General features: G+C 39.0%; 1 protein-coding gene and 2 long non-coding RNA genes across 5 annotated transcripts; 2 read left to right on the plus strand and 1 right to left on the minus strand.

Annotated features, from left to right (window-relative positions):
• Positions 1-244: 244 nt before the first annotated feature.
• On the minus strand, positions 245-22,754 carry LOC111268958 (uncharacterized). Of its 3 annotated transcripts, none has more exons than XM_022848228.2 (4): positions 22,372-22,754; positions 2,376-2,462; positions 1,972-2,141; positions 245-1,703 (listed from the first exon to the last, which is right to left on the minus strand). In XM_022848228.2, exons 1-4 carry the CDS (start codon positions 22,420-22,422, stop codon positions 713-715), a joined length of 1,299 nt encoding a protein of 432 aa, XP_022703963.1. In that variant the 5' UTR covers positions 22,423-22,754; the 3' UTR covers positions 245-712. The 3 variants fall into 3 exon arrangements, with proteins under 3 accessions (XP_022703963.1, XP_022703962.1, XP_086828022.1); XM_022848227.2 differs by lacking the exon at positions 22,372-22,754 and adding an exon at positions 6,082-6,184; XM_086971896.1 differs by lacking the exon at positions 22,372-22,754 and adding an exon at positions 3,242-3,567.
• On the plus strand, positions 6,433-8,263 carry LOC111268965 (uncharacterized). The gene is made up of 2 exons (XR_002685484.2): positions 6,433-6,562; positions 7,588-8,263. It is a non-coding gene; the product is annotated as an uncharacterized LOC111268965 (long non-coding RNA).
• LOC111268963 (uncharacterized) lies at positions 17,627-22,756 on the plus strand. The gene is made up of 2 exons (XR_002685481.1): positions 17,627-17,903; positions 22,186-22,756. It is a non-coding gene; the product is annotated as an uncharacterized LOC111268963 (long non-coding RNA).
• Positions 22,757-23,460: the final 704 nt, after the last annotated feature.

Raw genomic sequence — 23,460 nt, forward strand, 5'->3', positions numbered from 1 at the left:
TACCCACCAGCTGTGAAACGTCGGGTGGAACTGTTGCGCTGTACTATGATATTCTACTATAGCAATATAGGCACTTCGGAATCTTTTAAATAAACACAAAACACCGAGGTTTTTGAGTAAGTTCCGTGTCGACCTAATTACCTATCGAGTTATATGCAGTTTTTGAAGACGGAAGTGACTTATCTAGTTGACAGACAGACAGAAATGTAAATAAACTCAAATAATAGATGAGACAAAAACACTATACGTGTGTATTATAATAAGATCGTGTTTTTATTTATCGTAAACGCCAACTCGTACAGTCTTCCTCTTGACAGAATTCATTGTTATCCTAATATATATATATAATATATAATATAATATATATATATATGAGCTTCTACCTAGTTTGCAGTCATATTGACTCGCATGCACACTAATCATACAAGTTTATATACAGTCACTACACTCATGCCATCGTATCTACTACACAGTCGTATTATTCGACATACTGTATCTATGTTTTATGTATATATAGTATTGACAAAGAGTGGGTGACCTTGATACCTTATGTTCTTAATTAACTTTTCAACTGAACTTTGATATGGTTTATATATTGACGTTATTATTACAACGTTATTTCTTCGGGGCTTCCGCAAAAGAATGCAGCTGTGTTTTTTCGCATGCAATGCTTACCTACAATTGTACACTTTTACCGTCGACAATCTTCAGATCAACCCACGATATTTTGTACTGTGACCGATGCAGGCGCAACATCGAGCGCGATATCGGCGACGCCTGTTACGTTTTCCATTACACCAGTGGCCACGATCTGTATACAGGTTTCGCAGTTACTATTGTCACTGCACGCATCCGAAGCCACAACCTTAAGGGTTGTGTCGCTAAGAGCATTGTTGTTTTCAGTTTCTTCACTGTCACTTGTCACGACAGGCTCGTCCTTTGGTTCATTATCGAGTGCAGTCCGTCCATAGTCCGGTCTGTTATGGTCTTGTCTGATATCACTATCCTGTCGAGATTGCTCAGTTAGAATGCTAATGGCAGGAGTCCAACTCTTTCCGTTCTGGCATGGTTGTTGTTCACTTTGTGGTCGGCCTGCTGCAGTCCTGGCCTCCGTACCGGTGTCCTTGTGATTCCCATCGCATCGTCGGAGCAGCGATTGCCTGTTTTTGTTTTCAATGAAGAAGGACACTCGTTTCTTGCTTCCGGCAAGAGAACTTGTTCCTGTGGCTGTTCCATCGAGGCATGTATCACTAGCACAACTGCGCAAAGCACTCACAGCTAAAGGTTTCGGCGATCCTGCTGGTATATTGAACGGAGCACTGCCGGCCATAGTCCGGACGGTCGGGGTGCCGGCTTGATCCACGCTTGCGTACGGGCAAACCACAATGCCTGAACCCACCCGCATATGTTGATGTTTACCCTGGGCCTGACATTCATGTTCAGGACAGGAAGCTAGCGATGAGCAGGCCTCCCGCTTGAGAATGCCGACACGACCTCCTTGACTGGGCGTTTTACTGTCGACAGGATAAAGTACAAACGGCGACGAGTTGTTGTGCGGCAGCTCAAAGGACTCACAGCCGTTCACAACATTTTGTATCTGCTCCATCGTTAGCGACGTCTGCAAAAACAGGTGAAGGCTCTTGTTTGATAAGTACACGGGCTGTTCGACAATCGCCTTCAGAAATGACTGCAAACCACTACATCTGCAAAATAATACGAAAGCATGTCACAGAAGCGCAATGATTTTGTTGAAACAAAAAAACCGGACAGACATAATTGATTCGTTTTAGATAAACTAGATATAATATAAGTACAGTAGCTTGTTATGGGCAGCTATTTATAAAAAACAATTCATACAACCTAGCATGGTATTACAAAATATTCGCGTTAGCTAACTGATAACCAAGCCCTACTTCAGGCGTTCATACGATAGTATAATGACACAGTAAAGACATTTATACACTGTCACACCTCTCTTGTATAAAACGCTGATCGAATCGCTTTCCCAGGAGTGTCCTCCCGGGTAGGCGGGGAACGGTGAGAGAAGGATGTTGCTCCTGAAGGATGGACCGAAGAACCACGAATTCGGAGTAGCGCCGACGTACCATCGATCTCGACATTGTAAAAGCCGAATCATTGGTCTGAAAGCAACCAGAGAAATTCGTATAGAAGAAAACTCAATATATGCATGATGCCTTTGTGATGGCTTTCAGATGCGCACAAAGACAAATTAAGATTAGGTTTTTGCAAAAATTTAAAAGTTTCTGGTTGGACTTTCGTATGAAGCAAAAAAGACGAAGTTAATTGCAAAGAATATTTAACCGTATAATCCACTTAAATATTATTAATCATTGTCAATATAGACGCTAACGTACCTCAATATAAATGGCGTAGGTTGTGACCAACTCGCCATCGCCCTCCTTTCGGGTAATTGGATTTATCACAGATACTTCTAAATATATCTGAAATTAGAATATTAAAAGACAACCAGATTGTCATACTTACTTACATAATAATAATTAATGACAAATAAAAATATTAATAATAAGTGAAACAAAATAAATAAATAGATAACAAAAATAATTACTGACCGTGCTACTAAATTGAATAAAAATACTATGTTAAGCGTTTATAAATAGTAACTCAAAATATAACCTCCGTACAGTCTTAGAAATAAGTTCTGCCTGTATGCACTGCTCGAGCTTATTTATTGAACAAGTACCATAAATGTGCATACGGTCGACTGAAACTAGCTAACAGCCTGCTTCTAGAATCTTAGTTAGGATTAATGGCTGGGAGCCAACATGTGAATACCCAACAAGGGTTTTATGATCGTATGCCGCGGTACTGCGTAAATTTCGCCGGCACAAGTTTGGACCGAAAGGCAATCTTTAAAGGCTCACATAACTAGCAGATGAACCTCCCAGTGCCAACTATGTCTACCAACAACGTCATCCATTTTTACCTCATAAAGCCACACACGGTAATTCGCAATGTAAACAGTTGTCCTTAAAGTACAATTTCCAAATTCAATTAATCTTTACAGTCACTTTAGTTGTTCAATGAAAGACCAGCACCCATAATATAAAGAAGCTACTCAAGATCTCTAAACCAAATACTGAATCTACACACAAAGCAATAGTTATAACACTAGACATTCGTGTAAGTGATCGTGTCTAAACTTAATGGGTTCTTTATGCTCAATTTTTATGTTGTCCGATTAGTTTAAATTCAGACTCACTCTCCAGTCACACTCGTACCAATCTTCCACGACCAACAACCCTCGCTTCCATCGGTCCTTTGAATAATACAAAGAAAGTAATTTACAAGCAACCGTTACAATATAAATCCGGCCAAATCAATGGAGACAACGATAACTGTAATAGAACTCAATCACCACTAGGAAGAGAAGAGTACGTGACTCTCTTAAGCCATTCATGAGGCCCTATCATCATGAAGGATAATGACGGTACTACATGTAATAGCAAAATTATTTTCGAGCATATGAGGGAAATTATGATGCTAGTAGTTAGGTAGCCGGAACGGCGCCTCAAGCACGCTACCTAATCACCAATACGAGTGACTAATGAATAAGCAAGTTAATTAATGGTTGTTTGCTCTGCGCAGTATTGCACTGTACGACGTAATGCTCTCTAGCTTCTGTAATCCAATTAATATCTGTCCTGCCGCTATCACGCCAGGTCAAAATAACCTGCTTGCTAAACCTGCCAGCTTCGAAGACATAATCCTAGCTTAAATACTGAGCAGGTCGTACAGAAGAAATATGACCAATAGTTACCTAAAGCTATTTATATACTGGTAATTCACTTGACTGATTCTCCTGATAGCCTAGTGGCTCTCCTGTATAAACAGTTTAATCCTTGTCTTTTTACCCTGATGGCAATGAAAGCGGCACTGTGTAAGGCCACTACGCTGGAATTAGAATCTGACCTAGAAACAATATCTCGCAAACCGTTGTATAACAATACCTCTTTTATGATGCACTGTATTTAGATGTACAACATAATGGCATCGCTTTGAACAGCTGTAATGTTCATTGACGCCAGCAGTTTTGTCCTAGAAATATAGAAGTTACAAAGAGCGCATACCAGGATGCTGCATTGGCCATGAAGGGACATTGGGAACACTTACTGCAGTAACGTACAGCATTTCGTTTGCACGAATACAACAGCTTTTCTTTTTTTTTTTTATTACAGGGAGCGGTATGGATCAAAATATGGCTAAAAGTGTGTAAAAATGCCAGAGCTCAGAACGTGAAGTCACACAGCTATCCTACCAGTACTAGAATTACCCGCGGACAAATCTTTCGTGCAGCATTGGTTTTGTGAGTCAACTAGAACTGTCCTAATCGAACACCACGTATTAATTAGTAGTGAGATTTATAAAAATTGTGTTACTTGGTGGTGGGTAGGTAATTTTATTTCAAAGGGACATATACCCGACAATTGGTAGGGCTACAGTGCCTGCCTCACACAAATAGCCTTAACATGACATGACGTGGCTACACTTATTCAGGTTTATCCCCTATATTGAACTCGAATATAGCCAAATGTTTATGTAATCATTCGTCCGTTGAATATTTTCATAATATACATAATGCTGCCAATATAAAACGTCATTAAAGTTGATGATCCCTTCGCTCCAAGATACAAGCTCCTTGAGGCGCGCAGAACTAATTTTGTTGTCATCCTTTTTTGATGCATAATTGAATAAAAAGTGCAATTTTTTTTACCAAGACTTGTTTTTGACGCAATATATATCTTGTCTGCATTATACATGTATAAAAATCACAGTATCGTATATGCGCTATGATTCCCTTGCTATCGTTTGAATATTCTTATATTAAGACATGAAATAATGCAATGCTTATGAACACTTTCGCTGGAAATTCTGTCAGCAATTTAGCCACTGCAGGTTTACCTCTTTGCTTTTATACTATAAATAAAAAAAAAAAAACTTTTAAAGGTGCGTCGATAAATATGCAGACAACTCAAAAAAATAATGATAAGTAAACAGGTAATCTCTCAAAGGACTGAGTAGAACACGCTTCACAGAAACGATTAAGTTATTGCTAATTTGAAATATGATTATATAAGTCCATCTCACAGTAAACAGTAAGTCTATAATCATACGATGGGCTTCGAAAGACCATGAATTCATATAATCATTGTGCCACTAGAGAAACTTCTGCAGGCTTATAAACCTTGGTTTATATCGAGCATTGTTCATGATTAGTCGCTTAAGAATCTACCAGGTGATAGCATTATTATTTTCAAGTCGCCCTCTGTGTCCTTAAAATCCAGCATTGGCCGTATGAATAAGAAGAACAAAGTAAATGACACAGCGATATGGTATTAACTTTATACTCACTGCTGTGTCATTTATTCGAAATATCCTATGGTAAATCTAAGACATACAGTTAGAGTACTAGAAAATTCGGCTGTCTACTCACTCAGTCAATCCGTATCATCGTATAAATAGCACCCTCTTGTATTTCCCTCAGCATATGACTTATGGTTTAACAGACTTCCTGGTTGATCGCTTCCATCCCATAGATTGCGTGAAATACTCCAACACTCAATCGCTTTGAACAGTATAAATTGCTCGTCGAATGATTTTAATAAAATCCGGTAAACAAAAAACACCATATAACGTCAATTTTCCCATTGACCACCATCAATAAGCCAATTAAACCAAAATTCAAAGTTTCCTCACCTTACTTCATTAATTTGCCTGAAGAGAACCACAATAAATAGCGGCATCAATTCATCGACTTGCGCATACAGTCCCTACATGGTTATACATATCTACCTACCCAGATAGGCACGAGATCACGTTTGTAGGTCATACTAATATTTCATCTTGTTTTTGTGCATTGCTTATATGTAAGGCAGGGATCGCTGGTTCAAGCTCGGTCGCTAAGAGATCGATGTGATTACATAAAGAAGGGTTTATTTTACGTATAATATGTTTACCTAGCAACTGATACTGTGAAATTACAAATGAACCGAAATAAAAAGAAACAGATAGAAAGAAAGCTACGCAGTCGTTGATTCGTACCTCTTCAACGTTGTCATCCTGGAGGATCCCGACAACGTTGACATTCGAGCTGCGAGCAGATGAGCTCGAGCTCATTGCAGATGTCTGATTGACTAAGACCATAGTCGCTTTGAAGCATCAACCTACTGACGGCGAAAATCTCACGTTTTCTCGAGCTGTTTCCGCTACTAACCGTCACACACTCTGTACGACGATGGCTGTGCAAATTGAGTTTCTCTTGCACAGCTAATTTCACACGACGATCATACACCGCCACGTACCTCTACCACAACACCGAAAAACGTTAGATTTTGTCCTCACTAACCACGAAAATAAGCACCTGTTGCTTACAAATCTAGCGAGCGCAGTATTGACTTCAATGATAGAGCACGTCAAGAGCCAGGCTGCATCACCGTCCAACACAACCCGCCTTTGTTCTATCGAACGGTCGACTAACGAAACGGAGATAGACTTGTTCGATCAGACCGCTATCACTTTTAAGGTAGGTCGATTGCTCGTAGTCTTCCACATACTTTTAGAGCAGATTATACTACTAGTACGCTTTTTTGCCGTCCAATCCGAAAATTATGTTCCATAGATAAGATCGACTATTATCTATGTAACCTCTTTGTTCGACGCACTCACTGGATCGTTCAGGTGAAGATAATCATTTGATACTACAACAGCAGTGCATTCAAATTTGATGACAGTTAGTGATCTGGCCAATCACGCTTGCATCCGTTGAGCCCTAAATAGATATAATCAATATACCTCGACAATGTGCGGTCGAACGCAGTGGCTTGTGCAGAGCGACACCTTGACTCATCGAATGACACACGAACTGGTCACTCAATCGACCGACCATCTAAGCAACCGATCCACCATTGACTGGCTAGATAGATGACTGCCGAAGTTCATGTAGTGAGAGTATCTGTGCGGGTGGCTTGCTTTCCACAGACGAACGCAGAGGGTTACACGCTCACATAAAGCTGCAAATGGGCACATGCGCACACACAGCCAGATGCAAAGTTAGGCACGGTCTGTTTAGATTCCGTAACGTCATTTTTGCTTGTTGGAGCGTTTAATTGCTCGTCCGCCTACCCGTAATCGGTGTTTTGACTAAATGAAAGTAAACGCTTCTTTTAGCCAGCCCGAATAGACCTTCTGTCATTTGTTGAAAACATATTGAAAGCTCTGCTACTAAGCGTACTACTATTATGACTACATCCAGGATAATGGAGATATAACCTGTGTAATTCAGCCGCTTCTATGATTCATCAGAGAATAGCCCAAAGAGTTTTAGGAACAATTACTGACTGTTGTTGTTGTTGTTGCACACTCTATACGGAGATACCCTTGTTCTAGCATTCATATGGCACGCAGATGGTGTTGGAGGTGCAATGTATAAATCTAACTGTCAATGTCAAGTTGCCGCTAGTGTTGTACGCAATCTTTTCTCAGTAAACAATTGTGTCGTCTACCTTGAGTGGTCCTTGTAGTAACAGATCGAATATATTTTCTGATCAGCACGCGATAATAGTGATTCTCTGCCGAACTTTTACTACTCTGGGGGCAACACATTCTATGAGGTAACTGACGTCTCGGGATTGTCGCGGAGCTACGTGGGCGAGGCAGCGTCCATTGCATGCAGTTTGGCTACGAGCTCGAGAAGGTCATCATGTTTCGAAGGCAAACAAAAAGAGCTTTGTTTGCGATTCACTGCAAAGGAAGAAAGCGAAATTTGAACATAAAATCGCACTCCTTCTTATCAATAAGCTGGAATCACAACGATAAATCGGGAATAGATGGCTATGCAAATAGGTAATCAAAGCCTACCTGCTATTCGTCGTCCAGCGGTCTTGTCCGTGTCGAGATGACCTAAGAAGACAGTCGCTTCTACTATCAATTTTATGCGATAACACGGTAAACGGCAAATGAAGCCAGACTACCATGAATGACAATTCGATATTCGGCCGAACGACAGCTTAGTTAGCAATACTTAATTTGACGGATGTTGAGACGATAGCTCTATTATGCGACGTTACCGTGTAACTTAATAACTCTTCTGCTAAATCTTCTGTTAAACGTGTGCATATGCTATCACTGTTAGGCCACATGATTAATTGAAATGAAACATGCAAGCAAGGTATAAAAGATGTGCTATAATACTTGATGGCTAAAAATAAACAAATATAAATTTCAAGTTGCGTTCATCTAGTATTTTAAGTACTGTCGCGGGGTGTCTTTCCAGGCCACGCTAATGTATGTTGCTTTCACTGATATCGTCGGTGTACAACATTTAATGATAATTAGAAGAAGGATTTAACATCGATAAATTAAGCCATTGTATTTGGGTCGTGGTTCATTGCATTAATATGATGTTTTACCCGTTCAATAAAAGAGATAACGAGCGACTACCGCAGACCTGTAGCTTGGAAATCAGGTAGACCAGATATGCTACAGTTTGAATTGCACACGCGGTTACTTAAAAAATGCACGCAGGAAATTAATCCGTAGACAAATTCTATGTGGTTAAGACGCGTTGCACAGAGAACCATGTCTATGCTCAAACGCAGAGCAATAATTACAAACCTAGCAATACCCACCGTTTCCGTCAACTGAACGTGCACTTTTAACCTGTACGGTGCACGAAATGCGAAATCATGATTGTTTGACCATTGCGTGGTTTATTATTACGAATATGCAAATGATTATCAATCTTATCCCGATTCCACGCGGACGATGAGGAGGTACGTTCTCTTCGTGGCGTGATATCATTGCGTACCAGGTATTTTGGTGTTTTTTTTATGCAGAAAGATCTGAGTTAATGAAGCAAATCCAAGATAAACTTTTAGCATCAATATGGGCCTCACTTGTGATTTGCCTACAGTATGGCAAACCCCAATCGAGGTATCTTTGTTAGCGTACGGAATAAAGTGTTTTAATAAAATTGAGTAAGCCTTGTTTGCACGGCGGTGCTCTATTGCATTTTCGCCAGCTCTTTTAGCGTCGTCGCGAGTCCTGTAACGCCAACAGGCAAAAAGTCGACTGTTCTGTCCATAGTCAACAATATCGGGCAGGAGATGAACACTCTAATCCATTTCGTGGTAGAAGTTAGTGCTGCGTGTTTAACTGCCACGTCACACGCCATCCTTGTCCAACAGACATTTCCCCTCATGGCTTTGAAGGATGAGTTCGCCCAGTTCATTAAGATACCCGAAAAGAAAATAGTAACGACAAAATGGAAAACCTTCTAAGTGCTCTTAAATCCATTTTGCATACATTTACTGATTTCTCTAAAGCTGTAAGTGTTTTTAATGCTAAATAACTGTTACCACTACAGAGCGGGTTGGTTTGTGCCATTTAGCTACAGGCCAGTGCTACCGCATCCCTTCAAAAGTTTATAGAGTTCAGTCATTTGTTTCGTAATCGTTACTATACATCAAAATCCCATACATTTTAACCGTTTCTGGTGATTATAACAATTGTTTGCGCATAGTGATCCCTCCCTCCCCCCCCCCATTATATTAAGGCTTATATTAAACCCTCGTAATAGCATGGTGGGTAATTTTATGGGCACATCGTCGTCTAGGTTTGAACGCGAGCATAGCCAGACTCTGTTCCGTGCTGAGAGCTAACCGTCTGATGCAATGCCTAGCAGCAATACCAAATGTAAAACTCGACATATAGAAACAGCATAAAGGATATTCTCTCTTTAGCCTGTTGACATTCATAGCAAGTAGGAACGCCTACCGTGATAAATAGTTCCGCCCCCTAAAAACTTGACGCAATAAAACAAACACAAACATCAGATGTTGTCGGTGGAGGTCGGCCATAATCACGTGGGGAAAAACAACAGTACCGTTTAACATCCGTCGCTAACAGGCGTCAACACATAGTAATCTACTGATTGCGTGCCTCGTTTCGGTTGGCTCACTCCATTTACACTATGTATCCATTGTAGAGTTCTCCTCAGATACTGCACATCTGCAGGCTACATCGTATAATAGTACCACCTGGTATCCGGATTTTTTACGACTAGAAATCAAGGTATTGTGTTTTCGCATTTTTTCTGTGACAGTAACGGTTACGTGTTTGCCTACGAGAAGCATTGGGTTGTGGTTTAGGTTCGAAACCGGACGCAGGACAGCCATCCAAAACCGCAGTACGGGATGTAAAACTTGAGAGCTTTGTTTATATTACTGTCCATCCTTTTTCTTTTACAAATTTCTCTTCTTGACGAATGTTAGCGTACAGCAGCGTATAGCTTTCGGAGATAATTGGTCAAATTTACGTAGTTCACGCGTACAAAACAGAACTCTTTGCTGTTGTTGGTTCAGTAAAGTTCGTTTTGCGTTCCTCATATTCAAGACTTCGGTATAAAGCAGTTTCTGTGGCGGTTAAAACGCTGTAGCAGCTCTATGGCAGTAAGCCCCTGTTTGCACTGCAGACCATTTTCTTCTACTGTCGCTTTGTGAATACATTTATGCGCTGTCTTGCTAGCTTTCAAAAAGTTAGCACTTTTTAAGCAATTATCCATAACAAAACTCTGAAGGCGCTAACTGGCGAGAAGCTAGAACTCAATATGCGCGAAATATGCAATATCCTTTTTTCAAGATGCACAGTTCGTTTAGCCGATCATTAGTTAAATAGAAATTGTTAAATAGAAATTGTTAAGATTTTAAAGATAGAACTGTTGTCTTCTATAATCTTCACTCAGTGTCGAACAATTCCACTCTAGGTTCGTTGTAAGATTCTAAAAATGGAGCCATGTCTAAATACGCTGTCATGTTATGTGGATGTTAAACAAAACCGAAGGAAGGTACCTCAAAGCCTGGCTCCGCAATTCAAGCATTTACACAAATACTTCCTCTTGTGTTTGTATTCGTATACTTCGTATTCTTGTCAAAAATCAATGAATTTAGTGTACTCAGATGTAGCAGTATAACAATTTTTGTGTCCTATCAAAGCGAACAAATGCTGTGTGTAAATATTATGTCAAATGGGCATTTTTGCAAACGTGATAATTTCACGCGGGAGCCCAACCGCACAATGAACATGGCGTGTTTTAGTTTGCAATGATTGCACCGTAGCCTCAATTTTCTCAATAAACAGTCAACCTTAAATAATACACACATTGTAACACCGTTTCCGTAGCCGTTACCCCTTCCGTGGTTGGTGCTACTTGATAAACTGAGGGACGCCCTCAAGACGACTAACGGTCCTGACGAGAATTTACTGCTTTTTGTGACTTTGTTAGCGTCATGATGGTCTCGTTAGTGCAATTTATCGTTACCGTATTATCTTATAGCAATATTGTCGTAGTTAATAACTGCTGCTCTCCATGGAAACAACATGCCATCACCTTGGCCACCCACTGTAAAGGTGCTTCCAATTGTCGATAAGCAGCGATACGCTATAGATAATCTGCAGTGTTGAAATAAATCGTTCGTTTTAATGTTTAGGTGCTTTCATTGTGTTCGTTCTCACATTATTACGTTCATGCGGCTTTATCATAAATTGATTCAGGTCACTATCTTTACCATATGACGTTGTGTTCCGAAGTGATAAGCAATCACATATCTGTTACTTTATTTACCTCTGTACGCCATAATGTGCAGAACATTGCGATGAGAATTATTCAAGTACATTGCTGAATAAATTCACAAGCTTCACCCGAAGCATTCACAAAACGCTGCGAACTTTTCAGGCCATACTAGTCACCTGGTTGGTTCCGTGTTAAAGTGCTAAAACAAAAAGGACAAAGGATATGTATAAGATTAACCTAGCCAATTACCAAGAGATTCAATCATCAAAGTATTCTTTGTAATATACGTCTTTTTGGGCTTAATGAAACTATAACCGAATGGTCTTTTTGTTCATCTTATTTAATGTTAATTCGCTCTATCTCAGTGAAAATGTCAGTTCTTATAGATCTATCTTGCAGATAACAGTAAAGTGTGGTGGTTCTATTGGATCCTGGTCCGTCGCACGTCAGTTTTCCAACCCGAGCTAAGTAAGTAAGAGTGGAATAATAAAAAAAAGTCATAAATACGATCAAAACTTGAATAGAGTGACATCAACATCGTCCACAATGCATGCATTTACGTCTTATACAAAACTGCATCGAACGCGCTTGATGGGCCATCCTATAGCTAACATATATTACACTCAATACACGCCTCGTTGACATCTCCGGTAATGACTGGTTGAATTAGTGACACCCCAGTCTTAGTGATATCCCCATTACGAAGCCTGATGTATTTACGTGCTTTTATATAATAGAGCTTCCAACATACCGTTTTATTCTGGCAATATTGCAAAGGCACCGCACCAATCGTTTGTCTTTCTTAGCACGTACAAACTGAATCGATGATTCAGTTGCTGTTGACATGAGATAGTCTTGGCATATATCAAATGATGTCGTTTTGCAAAAATATTCTATTGATAAAGATATTGATGGCAGGCTTCTTAGTTAGGATAACGGCATTAGAGAGCTATGAGGTTTTTTGTACTCAATCACGACATTTAATCACGAGGATTTAATTGAAAAAGGGCCAACAATTAGTGTTCGTTAATCTCGAGGTTTTAAGACAAATCAACCCCCGTTCATCGAATAATTAAAACGTTAGTTATTTCACAGCAGGACCATCATGTAACGATTGGTACAGATCTTTAAAGACGGACAGATCTGTTTTCCATAATTTTTGGCACTCGAATAAATTTTGACGAGTGGCCACAAAATTTGCAATGCTTGCAATGGGTGCTTACTTATCTGGGTCGTGTATATGCCTACGGCAAGAGAACGCTCCAATCAAATAGTTTTTGCCGACCCCATAATAATTTTCACCGTATCACAATAAAGTCCTCCCTATTCCTTATGGAGAAATACTGTATATATGTAGAATTACACACAGAAAATACAAACACTTTTAGAGCTATTAAGTTTTCGTTTACATTTATCGCTAATTTATGGAAGTAACAAACGTATTTGGCCAATGCCCTTTAAGTGAAACAAACTGTGAACTTTTTGTTGCTACTGGTACGTATCCTGAGAGGGTGAAAAAGGCTTAGCTCAACTATAAGCAAAGAGGACGCTAGTAATCTGCCATTGTTTAAACTTCCATTTGTAAAAGAAATCATTACGTTGGTTAATTTGCGGTTCACAGACGGATGTAGTTTAGTTAATTACTTTGATACAGTATTTTCTATTTTCACCTTTTGCTAACAAGTCCAATTATTGTCTTTTAATGTCAAAATTGATTCATCTTGTTACTAATGTTAAAAGCAATCAAACTATCTGTGCATACTAATTAATTAAATATATTTTATTCTAATATTCTACAAATCAACATTTGATTCCTAAACACAAAAAAGTCTAAATGCGATTTGGTTTTAAAAAAAGTCTACCATGGCTGCTTTCTTCTTCCCAGCGAGATATTCTTTGCATGATGCAGGACCAAGTTGCAGTTAAATCACAGGCACTGGAATACTGCTTCGGACTTTAGCAGTCATTAAGGCTTCTAATTTCTTTATGCATCAATTTTCAATATAGCTCACGTCTCCACTGACCTTTTATTGTGAATAATTGCGCGAAAACGTACAAGCATTGCTTCAGCCAATCAACTAGGTATATAGAATGTATATATGCAGAACAATATGTAATGGCCTTGATACTGCCTTAAGGACAACGAGAAGTTGATATGCGAAATAAGTAAGAGGCCAAACTAATGCCCAAAGGCATCAAAGAATTATTTCTGTCAGCAGCGGTCGTGTCTGATCCGATCTGATTGAAACCCCAATTCGTTGATGATTACGAATCACCACAGCACTGAACACGCGGATGTATAACGACAATATCTCAGCCTAACGCTAGCTACTACTCATTCTATGGCAAGTCTTTTGTACTAAACAGTTTATGAATAGTGAGTTTGACAGAGTGCGCTATTAAGGTAAGATTGGGATAAACATACCATCATTTCCAGGGATTATTCGACGCTTGCACGTGTCGCGCTGCCCGGCATAGATTTTACTATATAGCTTACCTTTCGACTCCCTTAGTGTAGCCTTGTTACGGTCTGTCCACTTTCCACTGAGAGTTCTATTTCAATCTCTTAACAAAATGCGTAGCTCGCAACATTTCGGTTCTCCCCAAACCTCTTGAATGGTCATACGCAATCCTAGCATTTTTTTTAGCTACATCAGTAAAGCGCGTCACGCCTGTAAAACTACCCGCCGTGCCTATGACAAGTCCAAACATACTCGCTCTTTTTCCCATATTCGTCGAACTACAGGGTAGCCAGACTATCGTGCAGGATACCAGACACACCTTGTTTTATTTCGACGACAACGTTCTCGATAGATATTAGATTTGCACGCCACCTATTCTTTGTATGTCGATCGGAAATATGGCATGCATTACGCATCTTATGGGGCCAATCAGGAGTCGTACCAAAATGTATTCAATACAAATTACTAATGGGCGAAAATCAAGAATGGAAGAGTCGTCCGCGAGGATATATGTTACTGTCGCTCTACACGCCGGCTATAGTTTAAATCACAGCACGTGTATCCTGACTGCTGCAATTTCCTATGCTAACCAGTGCGTTAAAAAGCACAACGTAGTCACCTTCAAAAAATACAAGGTTCGGGATAAAAAGTAAAATATAAAATTACCTATTTATTTCAGTAAAAATGATCAGAAGAACCTACTAAGGTAAGAGCTAACAACAAATGCATCTCGTAGACAAATAGCCGAGTAAAACGCACATGATCTCGGAAGAAGGTTTTTCGATATGGAAACGGCTCATAGGATATGTTGGGCTCCATCGCAATAAAACTGGAAATCAGACACGGAGGGATATGATGATAGCAAAACACCTATTCACGTGATGTAGTCGCTTCAGACATCACTTTAAATAAACCGAATTGACAATGCAGATGTTTTGTTAAATGTTTAAAAGCTACTTAGGATAACCTAATTAGTGCTGAGCTTTCACCCATATTTGATGCACTACAATTGACTTGTTGCTTTGGCCTCAAAAAGTCTGAGATTTTAAGTTAGCAGACAACTAATAGATCAAGTGGAAAAAGGAAACGTTTGTGTCTCAACGTATGAGAGCCACATATAAAAAGGTATGATCTGAAGCTGGCAACTTACCTCGGAATTGAAATAAATAAAAATGATCTCCCTCAAATGTTTTACTCGTCATAGGTATACGTAAGGTAATCGTTCCAAAAAGGTTAGTTGAAGTGATATTGGCAGGTTCCGTTTCATTATCGTTAGAATAGATACATTGTAACCGATTTACGTCGTCAACGAAAAGATAGTTGTTCTAAATAAGGAACACGTGCCTTTACGTGATGGCATTATACGTAAGCCTATAAGCAGCGGAAAAACTAAATCTCAAATGAATCTAAATGTCTGCAATATGAACACTATAGTAGGTCAGTGTGTACTGTTAATTTAATCTAACCTTTTTTTTTACCAATAGTAAGTCTAATAATAACAAATAATAAACCTATAGTAAATTTACTTGTCGTGTGCGATCACAAGAAAATTTTTTCACAGCATACTTTATTCCTGTTTTAAGTTTCAGTTAAAACCAAATACATCGTCGATTAATGAACGGTTGCAAATGAACGTACCATGACCTTGTAATAGAGAAGCTAATAATGCTTAGTGGGATATTCCATGTGACAATAATTAGGTATAGGTATGCAACGCAGAAGCACGTCATAAAGTGTACATTTCTGTGATGCATATATCTGCATCAACAATATCTTGAGAAATTCGCCGAAAAATTTAAGTAAATATTCAGAGCAGGTATCTAGACGAATAGAATTAATTGTGAGCTGGTTCGTTCAAATAAAGTCGGTTATTAACGAACCACCTCACAATTAGTTAATCTTCTAATTTGCTAAACTGACGACATTCATAATTGACAAGGTTTCATTTAGAACTTTAATAATTAACCACAAATCAATGGGTAGATTTCGCCGGGCGATTGTCACATGTATGTATTTATTTATGTCATTATTCTTGCGCAGGAAGTCACAAATGTATAATGCAAGCACATATCCTGCTTTGTAATAATGCGTGTCAGGGACCATATCATTAAATTTGCATATATCAGGCATTGCCGTGAGTCAGACTTTAATATTACAAAAACACAGCTGACTAAAATAATTTTGTAATAGGAAAAAAATATTTTCGCTAACCATCTTGAATAATGGATACGTGTCTTTGATAGTTTCAAAAACTGAAATTCAAACTAGGAACTCTGGAAGTGACCTATAAACTGTGAGTACTCCTTGTATACACAGGTTTTCAATCGTTATAATAAACCTCAGTGTTCAGGTCCCAAAAGCATCTCAAAGGTCAAAGGTCGAGTTTATTGTTTCTTGTTACGCGAAAACTGTCAGAAAGATACGGTCCGAGACCACTTACAAAACACGCATCAGTATATATGCAGGATCGTCCGTCTACGCAGATCCTTACCTTGTAACTCATCGTGCAAGGTCCTCAGTCGCAAGTTCCGCGCGCACTCATAACAAAAGGTCGGCTAATCTTTACCTACTTAAAAACTAAGCTACTTTGTGAACAATGACATCATACAACAAAATGTTTGCTATTGTCCTACAAATATAACATACGCGAGTACTCATTACGCATACAGCAATAGGCGGGTATAATCCGGTTCTGCTTGAATGCAAAGCGTGAAAGAGAACGCTAGAGTAAACGTGGATGAAACAACGGATAAGAAAGCTAGCGACCGCTTGGGTATGGGCGAAGCACAGTGAATTGCACAAGTCTTCTTAAGATGATTTTTGGCATCAGTGTCACTTGTAATGCCCCATACATATATTCTAGGTGTTTCGTGATCCTGTGATAAACAGGGTGGTCACGGGACTGCGCACCTTATCGGTATTTAGCATTAATCCACACAGAACAAATGCGTGTCAACGCCAAACGAACGCTTCGTATTCGCACGTTTGCGCAGCGCAGTAACCTCGACGTATCACGTCACTCGTATCCACTCAAAAGCGGCTTAAACGAATTATACGGGCAAACATAATCGCCACCACTTAAAATACAATTGTAGAAATTCCACTTGAGTGGCCGTCGACGGGCCGAGTAGTACCACCAGTATAAGCATTAATATGACTTTAACTTATTAGATCGCAGAAAAGGGCCGGATCAGCTAAACTTCAGTTGATGGCTGTACAGCATGCTTGTGCAAAATGAGCTGGAGCTTCGCAAAAATTAACCAAAAGATTATTCTCGCAAAAGTGCATGTGCTGCCACACTACGGAGTGTTCAGTGCTTCGAGAGATAGTGCGACGGCAACATGGGACTTTTTCCAAATTGGCAGATCAGGTTAAAGATCAAATTTTAAAAAAAAAGCAAAATATATAGATACTCCATATAGATTATCTTAAAATTTAGAGAAAACAATACGATCGCACCTTATTCTAAATATGGATCTGTTTTGGCGGTCTCACACGATATGAAATATTATAAATCTGATAGAGAGCGTTATGTTATTCCGCCGTTTAACTGAGTTTTGCGACTGTCGTTGTTGGCGGTCGATCATACCCCAAACAAAAAAATTTGTTTAGCCTATACTTGCAAAACGAAAAATGACTAGATTCAGCTAACCGTTATTAACATAGACTGAGATTATTGTACTCTCGTATGATTCGCCTTTGTGTCACCATCGAACGTCGTCAACCGCTGTACATGCATATATGTTATGTTCTATTTTAAATTCCTAGAAGTTTTGTCGAAAACGCAAAATGCTACTTTTAGTACTCCGCACTAGGGTTGAACTTTATAAGAGGTAAGTAGGCCAACCTTGAAACGTATTAACGGTTACACTTAACCACTCGAAAAACAATGGTTAATTAAAGTACAAAGCGCAAAAAATCAGCGGCACAGACGGCTTACTTTTGATTCACCCATTATTATTATTATTACACTTTTTGAGTGTTTCTACTAGATACTCATTATTTTTAAGAGCTTAATCTCACGTTTTATTGGAAAACTAGAATACGGTTTAGATAGGGCAGCTTTCGTCATTATTTGTGAGGTTGCAACTAAGCCCTTCGTCAAGTAACCTAACGAAACCTCATTAAAGGGTATGTTGATTCAAGCAACGTTGAAGTATCAGTTATAGCTTATTAGATAGTAAACCTAGCTTCGACCCAAGAGGTCATAATTTCTAAGTAACTAAACATTACAAATAAAAATAGAGAAAATAGATCACTTACAAAAATGTAATTACTTTTGGAGAACTCTAATAGCAATATATTTTGGCAATCTTCTTATATTTTTCAATTGTAAGTAATCTTTCTAAGTGTTTTTCGATCAGCTCTCGCCAAACCTGTTTCTTACATAGTAGTAAAAATAGAACATCTTATCAATATATTTTATTAATTATATATATGGATTTATACTAAAAGATGGCGCTGACAGCAGTGTCATTAGCTTTAGCGAACCGTCGCACACAGGCCACCCCACTGCACAGTAGCTTTGAAAGTCAAAGGTCGCTTTGCATATGTGGGTCTATCACTTGACCATTGACTGACCTCTACGGAGTGTCCCCTTGACTACAGTGACCGCTACTACTGGCCGTTGATGTTAATACTTTTCTTGTGCTAATCGTACCCCAATCCGTCAAAACAACATCAGGTCGGTATACGAGCAGTTGTAACAACAGCTCCACGTACGAGATATGAATAACGGTACGTTTGTCCCACTTACGGCTTCACTCCGCATGGACCGATACGAACAACATCGCCAACACTACACTAGGTTTTCGCGTATTACAAACAAAGACAAGCGCGGCCGCTCAATCGATTCAAGTTTCTGAAGCAATAACCATGCATAGCGAGACCCAACAAAGCCGACCCATTGCGCATTATCCGTTACGGTGACAAACGAAAAACAAGCCCAGCAAGTTCCCGATATGAAACAAGAAAAAAAGGATGGAAAACTACCAGCCAGTTACAACGCATGACAACAAAGCTGTAGTGTATCGTAAACCGGTTTATTGCTTGCTACTATACACTATATCGTACACTAAAACGACTACATTTAAAGCTCATGCACACCTTTCTTGTAGAGAATATTTATCTACTTTTCGATCAAATGCCGTACTATATTTTAAGTATCATATTTTCAATCATGATAAAATTGCCACTTGAATTGGTCTCCTCCAATGACATTCCAATGACGTACGTTAATCGAGTCAGCTGTCGACTGACATTTATTAATCTTGTAGCTAGGACGTCCTAGACAAAACTCTCGATGAAAAATACCCATTGGTCATATAGAAAACAAATATAAGATTATAAGTTTTTATATCATTCTACGTTTCAGTACTAAGTATAAATATTACATTTTAATAAAAATTATCTAAATTTATAATATACAAAAACTGGTATTTTATTTCCTTCAATCAAAGAACAACTTGTTAAGTATAACTAGTTATGCCATGTTGGCTTCTTCATATCTTATGGAACCAAATGGTAGAAGATAATAACAAGCCACAATGTGTGCTTGGGCACTCAAGGTTATCAAGAGAACAAAAATTTAAATCAGTTTGCTATATATCCCCCTAAGAAAAGAGGAAAATTTATTGATTCAGGTTGAGTATTACCTTAAGCTCTATTGGAGCTTAATCCTTCTATTGAAATTCTTATACAGTAAATGTTGAACTCGTAACCGCAGTTGTAACCAGTGACGAAATAAACTCCAGAAAGTTCGATCAATACTTCTGTCAGTTAATCCTGGCTAACCGACACGCTCCGGTCACTCTAGTTATTCTCTTCCGCCCGTTGTTCATTAAATATCATCAAAAAAAGGAATAACGTCCGGTTATGAAACCGGTCGATGAAAAAACAAACGTATGATATTTGAGTTCAAATATTTAACGCGCGTAGATATCGACACCTCGACATCGTTAGACCAGGAATGTCACCCCGTCCTACCAAAGTGGCTGTACTTTCCGGTAACCAGACACGATCATAACCAAGGGTACTCGCTAAATTATACTTAAGCCGCACAATGAGGCGATAACGCACGCGCACAGCACCCTGGTAATGTATCGCGTATAGCTGTGATGGTCGCCACGAGACCAACAGCCTTGAAGAGTGCTCCCTATCGAAATAAACAATTAATGGATTATGATACAGCTTAATATCAACATGGTAGTATCAGCCATTGTTTAGCAGCTATGGCGGACAAACGGACGCAATTTAACGTTCTTGATACTAATGAATAATACGCCAAGTGACCTGAATACAATCCCAAGAAAAAAGACGAAGGTCTAGCCGTACGTGCTTTTCGAACGATGTTTATGTGATTTGAGCGCTCTGAATGGCGGAGTTCTAGCCGATAATTGATCAAGGCAATTGGGTTTGTCGAATTTTAAGGCGGCTGCTAAAGTACTCTATCAGCTATGCTCTGGCTACCTACCTACCTACTTATACCATCGTCTGTTTTTCTGAAGGCTAAAGAATGATCGACTTATAGTAAGACGTTTTCTTTATTAATACCCAACAATGAGGAAATCCACTGCCAATTCACTCATTAAAAGTAATACCTACGTAGCGCATCGTGACGACTACCGTTTAGAAATTAGTCCACTGATATAGATTAGAGCTTTGCGGTTTCTAGTTAGCAACCAACCATCATTTACTCAAATCAGAAATTTGCAAAAAGTATGCTTTATTGCATGGAGTAACTAATGATGAAAAGAGCATTTACATCGTTACCAATAGTACTCACGTCTTTTTTGTTTCTTTAATTATTCTGCAAATTGTTAATGCTCCATGATCAGTTCGCTCATCTTCTTCCGACTGTATTTTGCGAGTGCTTTTTGTCAAGGTAATATTCAACAGCAAACAATTATCTCTCACTATTGCTAAAGATTCTCGTTAAGCATACTTAAAAGTGCATCTTGTATTTTATAAAACTGGCGCCACTTAGCTACTGATGCAAAGTGCAAATGAAGCCGCAGCATCACAAATACCTTATTTTTTAAAAACCAGCATCGGCACCAGACAGCATCCTCGAAAATGTTACACTTCGGAACGACATTACTCCAGCTAATCTAAGATGGTTGAACCGATGCGCGGCGGTATTTCGATCACTGAAAAGTCTACATATGCACGCCAAAATAAAAAAAAATCACTGCAAAAATAGGAGACAGCTTGAGCTCCACGGATATAGTCACAAAACAGCATTTCTAAATGGACTATTTTAATTTCTCATTTCTATTCAAAACTAATACTTCATAATAATTCACGTCTTCGATGCAGCAAAACCTATTGAGAAAACCTTTTGTTTAGTCTCAGAACCAAACTGACATTTGGGGATACCTTAGAACTGCACAAGTAGGAAATGATTTCTGACAAATTGCTAATCTGAAGACTATTCTCGTAATTTCAAAGAAAATCAATGCTTAAAAGTTTCCATAAAAGAAATCCTCTGCTGATATAGCTAAAAGCTAATTAGTATTTTTCCTTTTTTGGATTTTTCCTGTGGCCTCCAGCAGCTGCCACGAAGTCTCCCCAGAATCGTTGACCGTACCAATAACACGAATGTGTGAGTCTTGAATCACAAAATTGAGCATTGCACTACATCTCCGATATAAGACGAATTCCTATGGACATTTTTACACATATTCTGCACCTCAATATACATACATGTTTTACATACATATTCAAATATATATGTAAAGCGAAAATAAAGGGCAGTAATATACTACATATGTGTACTGGTAAAGCGTTTCAGTGAAAATGTTTTTCAGCCGCTGTAACGTTGGTCTACTGTACGGATCACAGCATTCACAATAGGCCCTAAACATGCATTTGATAATAGAAGCACTGCTCAAGTACTAGCTTGATTGCCCTCGAAATTCCACAATGGTGCAAGATTGCCTAACATGTTTATAGGGTTAATCACCTTGGCAATTGAAAATAGTGTTTCACTTATTTATCCCGGCAAGTTTAAAAAAATCTTAACAAAAACACCGTCCCTTAACTCGCATGTGCCTTCTTTCTTTATTTTGTTTTGATGTGTTTTCACGCTTCCAACTTGCGCGTACGCACTCGAAGACGTCAATACGATCAGCTGATTGTAACAATTCATTAGCATGTCACCTCTGACGTTAGCTGAGGCTTTTCAAGACAAGAGCATCTGGTTAGAAAGCATCGACGTGTCGTGACTAAGACAGCTGCTCTTTTGGCGTTATACGAGACTGTTTATTATAGGTCTAAATCGCTTGGGTAAACTTTGCTTACCTTGCCGAGCAACCTCGCCTGCTGACGTTCGTATTGGAAAGTATGCAGCATCTTAGTGAGTTCCGGTCAGACCGTCCCACGCCTGATGTTTCCATACACATCAATGCAACGTTTATGCGGTTGAAGTCACAGAGTCACTTTAACGCTTCATTCCAGATTATGAGAACACCAATGACAATCAGCTGGAAGAAGTTTCGTCTGCTCGCATCAACGGCGGCAACAACAGAAGCACGGTTTCTATTGGCGTTACAGCTCACAATCTGAGCTAAGACGTATAAAACTGCTGTAGTGGACGTTTGCAATCAGAGACTGTTCGAAGAGCGACAGTCGTCACTTATTTATCCCGGCAAGTTTAAAACACATCTAATAAAGCACCGTTCCTTAACTTGCGTGTGCCTTTTTCGTTTGTTAGCTGTTACGTAGTGTAGAACATAGCTATGCCGAGCAATGTTGTACAATATATCAGGAATAGGCCAACCTTGATAATAATCTCAGATAGTAAAACTTCAGATATGTCGCTAGTAAGTCTTCAATTCTGTGGGCATTTTTAGTTGTTCCTTTTGTCTTATTGAGTTCCTTTTTCGAAAGGTAGGTGCTTATAAAAGAAAATGTAAAAGAATATAAAGCACCCTGTAAGCAGCACATATACATGCTTATGATCCTATCATCACTTGATAGAAACATAAGGAACATTTGTAAGCTATAGATACGGATATTTTCTTCATATTTTTTGATTTAAGACGTAATCGTTACGCATCTGGCTTGTCTAATAAAGAAGCTGACACAGCACTGTGTGTCTAGGTTGCTTAGCCTATTTGTGTCACTCTGAATCTTGTTTCACTGGCACTCTGTAGGTATACCGGCCTCCTGAACTTAGCCGGAAATAGGTGATTATGAACTATAATTCTAATTAGAAATTTAGTCGAAATCCATTTAACATTCTAATGTTTAAAACAACGGGATATAGCGTACGCATTAATATTGTCGGCGGCAACTTTTTGTAAAAGCTTGAAGAATCAATTAGCTCTTTGTTAGCACACAGCGAAGCTGAATTTAGGGCAATGTTAGTCTGCAATAAGATCTATTCAT

This window comes from Varroa jacobsoni, unplaced genomic scaffold, assembly GCF_002532875.2.
Source record: "Varroa jacobsoni isolate VJ856 unplaced genomic scaffold, vjacob_1.0 scaffold_1338, whole genome shotgun sequence".
Classification (NCBI taxonomy): domain Eukaryota; kingdom Metazoa; phylum Arthropoda; class Arachnida; order Mesostigmata; family Varroidae; genus Varroa; species Varroa jacobsoni.

Bases quoted from the DNA above. Each gene is read 5' to 3' on its own strand.
- LOC111268958 (XM_022848227.2), bottom strand. From the start codon at position 6,183: ATGGTCTTAGTCAATCAGACATCTGCAATGAGCTCGAGCTCATCTGCT. The intron at 2,463-6,081 runs GTACGAATCAAC...TTCTAATTTCAG, and splicing joins AGGATGACAACGTTGAAGAG to ATATATTTAGAAGTATCTGT. The intron at 2,142-2,375 runs GTACGTTAGCGT...GGTTGCTTTCAG, and splicing joins CCTACGCCATTTATATTGAG to ACCAATGATTCGGCTTTTAC.